Raw genomic sequence first — 4,164 nt, 5'->3', positions numbered from 1 at the left:
AGGAAGGAGTAACAAAATATTTTATACAATTCATCCAGGAGGAGGAAGGAGTAACAAAATATCTATTATACACGTCATCCAGGAGGAGGAAGGAGTAACAAAATATCTATTATACACGTCATCCAGGAGGAGGAAGGCATAAAAAAATACCTATTAAAAACGTCATCCAGGAGGAGGAAGGAGTAACAAAATATCTATTATACACGTCATCCAGGAGAAGGAAGGAGTAACAAAATACCTACTATACACGTCATCCAGAAGGAGGAAGGAGTAACAAAATATTTAAAATATTCTATACACGTTATCAAGGATAAGGAAGGAGTAACAAAATATCTATTATACACATCATCCAGGAGGAGGAAGGAGTAACAAAATATCTATTATACACATCATCCAGGAGGAGGAAGGAGTAACAAAATATCTATTATACACGTCATCCAGGAGGAGGAAGGAGTAATAAAATACCTATTATACACGTCATCCAGGAGGAGGAAGGCATAACAAAATACCTATTACACACGTCATCCAGGAGGAGGAAGGCATAACAAAATACCTATTATACACGTCATCCAGGAGGAGGAAGGAGTAACAAAATACCTATTACACGCGTCATCCAGGAGAAGGAAGGAGTAACAAAATATCTATTATACGCATCATCCAGGAGAAGGAAGGAGTAACAAAATATCTATTATACGCATCATCCAGGAGGAGGAAGGAATAACAAAATATCTATTACACGTCATCCAGGAGAAGGAAGGAGTAACAAAATATCTATTATACATGTCATTCAGGAGGAGGAAGGAATAGCAAAAACCTATTACACACGTCATCCAGAAGGAGGAAGGCATAACAAAATACCTATTATACGCGTCATCCAGGAGGAGGAAGGAGTAACAAAATATCTATTATACAAGTCATCCAGGAGGAGGAAGGAGTAACAAAATATCTATTACACGTCATCCAGGAGGAGAAAGGAGTAACAAAATATCTATTATACACGTCATCCTGGAGAAGGAAGGAGTAACAAAATATCTATTATACATGTCATCCTGGAGAAGGAAGAAGTAACAAAATATCTGGCCAAGTGAAACAATATACCATTCACCAACAACAAAGCTAGGGAACTTGGAGATGGTAGCTCAATTCACTGATAGTTATGAAATCAGAGATCTTGCCAACTGATCGGCAGATACTAAGTAGTTATGAAACCAGAGACCTTGCCAACTGATTGGCAGATACTAAGTAGTTATGAAGCTAGAGACCTTGCCAACTGATTGGCAGATACTAAGTAGTTATGAAACCAGAGACCTTGCCAACTGATTGGCAGATACTAAGTAGTTATGAAACCAGAGACCTTGCCAACTGATTGGCAGATACTAAGTAGTTATGAAACCAGAGACCTTGCCAACTGATTGGCAGATACTAAGTAGTTATGAAACCAGAGACCTTGCCAACTGATTGGTAGATGCTAAGTAGTTATGAAACCAGAGACCTTGCCAACTGATTGGCAGATGCTAAGTGTAACATTCTGCATGTGCTTCACATAATCGCCCTTCAGTGGATGTGAACAGTTTCCACCTCTACATAAAAAGATGTTGCAATGTAGAGGAACGTTTTCCGTAATATTTGTCTAGAATTTAAAAACTGAAACATTCTTACATCCCACCCATTTCACACTTTACTATCAACCTTAACAGACTTGTTAAATAACAGCTTAATTAAAAACTTACCTCCAAGATTTGGTGATGCGTAGATGCCCCCAGGCCAATCAGTTTGGACAGAAAACTGGCAATGAAGGTAGCGCTTGTGGCAGTACATGATCAAAGAGGATCCTTTCGGTGCATATCCATACTGTTTTATAAATAATAGTTAATTCTACAACTTAACATTGAAAGTAAAATAGAATGTAGAACAATATGTCAACCATACTATATCTGCCACATCCCAAGCTGATGAGACCCTACACACAATAATAGGGCTCATCAAGCTACTTGGAATACAACAGAAATAGTAGTGGTCTAGACCAGTGGTTCCCAATAAAATTTAAATATAAACAGATATATACAGTTACGAGTTTAAAGATATTTATAGTTAAACAAGTGTAGTTTCATGTTAAAATCTGAAGTCATTCTCAAAAGAAAAAAATTGTAATTTAGATTTATTTCAATTTTCTTTTAGTGGTTATGAGGTCAGTCAAATTGACCAACCTCATACAGAATTAGGGTAAAAAAGATAAAATATAGTTTTACTGAACTATAAAGTTGAAATTTATTTAGGGCATTTTAGAGATTACACGAAGGAAATTTAAGATTTTTCAGATGAAGAAAAGTATTTTTAATCTTAATGTGAAAATCATTTTGTATTTTAAACAGTCAACATTGACTCCATATATAAATGTAGAAATTTTTGGTGAAATTACTTGATTAACAATTCTGATTTTTTTGTCTACAAAAGACTGAAGGTTTGAAAAATTTCATGAAAATACAGAAACATATTAGTTATAGTATGGAAACAAAAGGTCAATTTGGGGCCAATTTTTAATTCGATTCAACCAAGCCCATAATGAGAAAGTTAAGTAAATATAATTATTAATCATTCTAATTAAGTCATTTTCAAATCAGGTTTGTGGTAAAGATTAATAACGCAATATCTATTTTTAACACTATTATTATTTTTACATGCAAGCTTGTATTTCTATAGTAGGTCTAGCAACCACAGAAGAAACGATGGTAATTCTACAAACTCATGTGATAATACATCAAACACACTACAAATATGAGAAACAGATGTAGTAATATATTTTTGGAGTTACGTGTATATATTGTACATGTTAGGCTAATATATGGTGACGATTTTAAATGTTTCTTTTTATTCTGTACATTGTAATAATTTTATTTTTCTAGAAGGCTTAAGATTTCTAAAAACTTTAGCAACAGCAATATTCTCATTAGACATTAGTACCCCCCCCCCAAAAAAAATTAATAAAACTTGTGTTGTGGTAAAGCATTAGTGCCCCAAAATGAAACTTGTGTAATGCCCTTGACAACCACACCCAAGATCTGTTTCAAGTTACTTTTCACTTGCATGTTTATGGCTTATCTAAGAAACTTTTAATGTGATTTCTTATGGATTATGAAAAACTAAATAAGTATCAGAGGATTCTTTTGTTTAAATTTCCAATCTTTATTGGATCATAAGTGAGTTTGAACTTTCACATAATCCAACTGTACAATGGTTTTGCATACTTTGTAAAGGTCATAAATTAATCTTATGAGTCCTTACATATTTCAACAAGTATCTTCAAAAGTTCATGATTAAACTCAAAACTAGATGAGTTTTATAATGGACTTCACCCAAACAAGCTAAGAGATTATCTGGGGGTAGGTAGGGGATCTTTTAAAAACAACTGTACATAATTTTGAACAGTAAATTTTATAAATGAGATATAGTAATATAAATACTATATACTTGTATCAGTTTAACTTAGTGATCAAATCCATCCTGTAGAAGTAATGTTGACTGATTTTTTTATAAAGTATCTTCTTCAAATGCGACAAGCTTATAGTCAACAGTACAAGTCTGTTGTAGACAAAAAGCCAGGTGCATTACAAATGTTTTTGTACTAAAGATATTTCTATGAACCAACATCTCAGACAAGGTGATGTTCATATGAACAACAAACATACATACAGTTTGTAAATTACACTTACATAACCTCCTAAACACAGTTTTACAGTTTTTTCACCATTTGTCTACACTATATTATTTTCTCTACCTTAACACGAACTGTTGCAAATTCAGCAATGTAGGGTAGCATGAAATGTTGATAACTCTGAACCAAATGGATAATCCCATGCTGAATGGGGGTTCTGTACAGTGTTTTGGTTTGCACACTTTGACCCCCAACCATACACAAGGAGCTAAAGAAAATTCAAGATATTTTATTGTCAAATTCCTTTCAACAAAGTGGACTAGTTTGATGACGAGGAACCCACTTTGAGACTAATAATGGCTGGAGACGGCTTGAATGGGAACAAAGTGGACTAGTTTGATGACGAGGAACCCACTTTGAGACTAATAATGGCTGGAGACGGCTTGAATGGGTACAAAGTGGACTAGTTTGATGACGAGGAACCCACTTTGAGACTAATAATGGCTGGAGAC

At 34.2% G+C, this 4,164-nt stretch overlaps 1 protein-coding gene across 2 annotated transcripts in view; it reads right to left on the bottom strand.

Moving 5' to 3' along the window:
* LOC106476655 (sphingosine-1-phosphate lyase-like) overlaps positions 1-1,874 on the bottom strand; it is an 8,314-nt gene extending 6,440 nt beyond the window's left edge. For both annotated transcript variants that reach the window (XM_013937297.2, XM_022380466.1), the window contains exon 1: positions 1,731-1,874. In XM_013937297.2, coding sequence (XP_013792751.2) covers positions 1,731-1,818 — 88 coding nt within the window. In that variant the 5' untranslated portion in view covers positions 1,819-1,874. The remainder of the gene's footprint in view (positions 1-1,730) is intronic.
* Between the last annotated feature and the right edge of the window lie 2,290 nt (positions 1,875-4,164).

Source organism: Limulus polyphemus, unplaced genomic scaffold (assembly GCF_000517525.1).
Source record: "Limulus polyphemus unplaced genomic scaffold, Limulus_polyphemus-2.1.2 Scaffold11138, whole genome shotgun sequence".
Taxonomy (NCBI): domain Eukaryota; kingdom Metazoa; phylum Arthropoda; class Merostomata; order Xiphosura; family Limulidae; genus Limulus; species Limulus polyphemus.
This window is presented reverse-complemented; position numbering and strand designations above follow the sequence as displayed.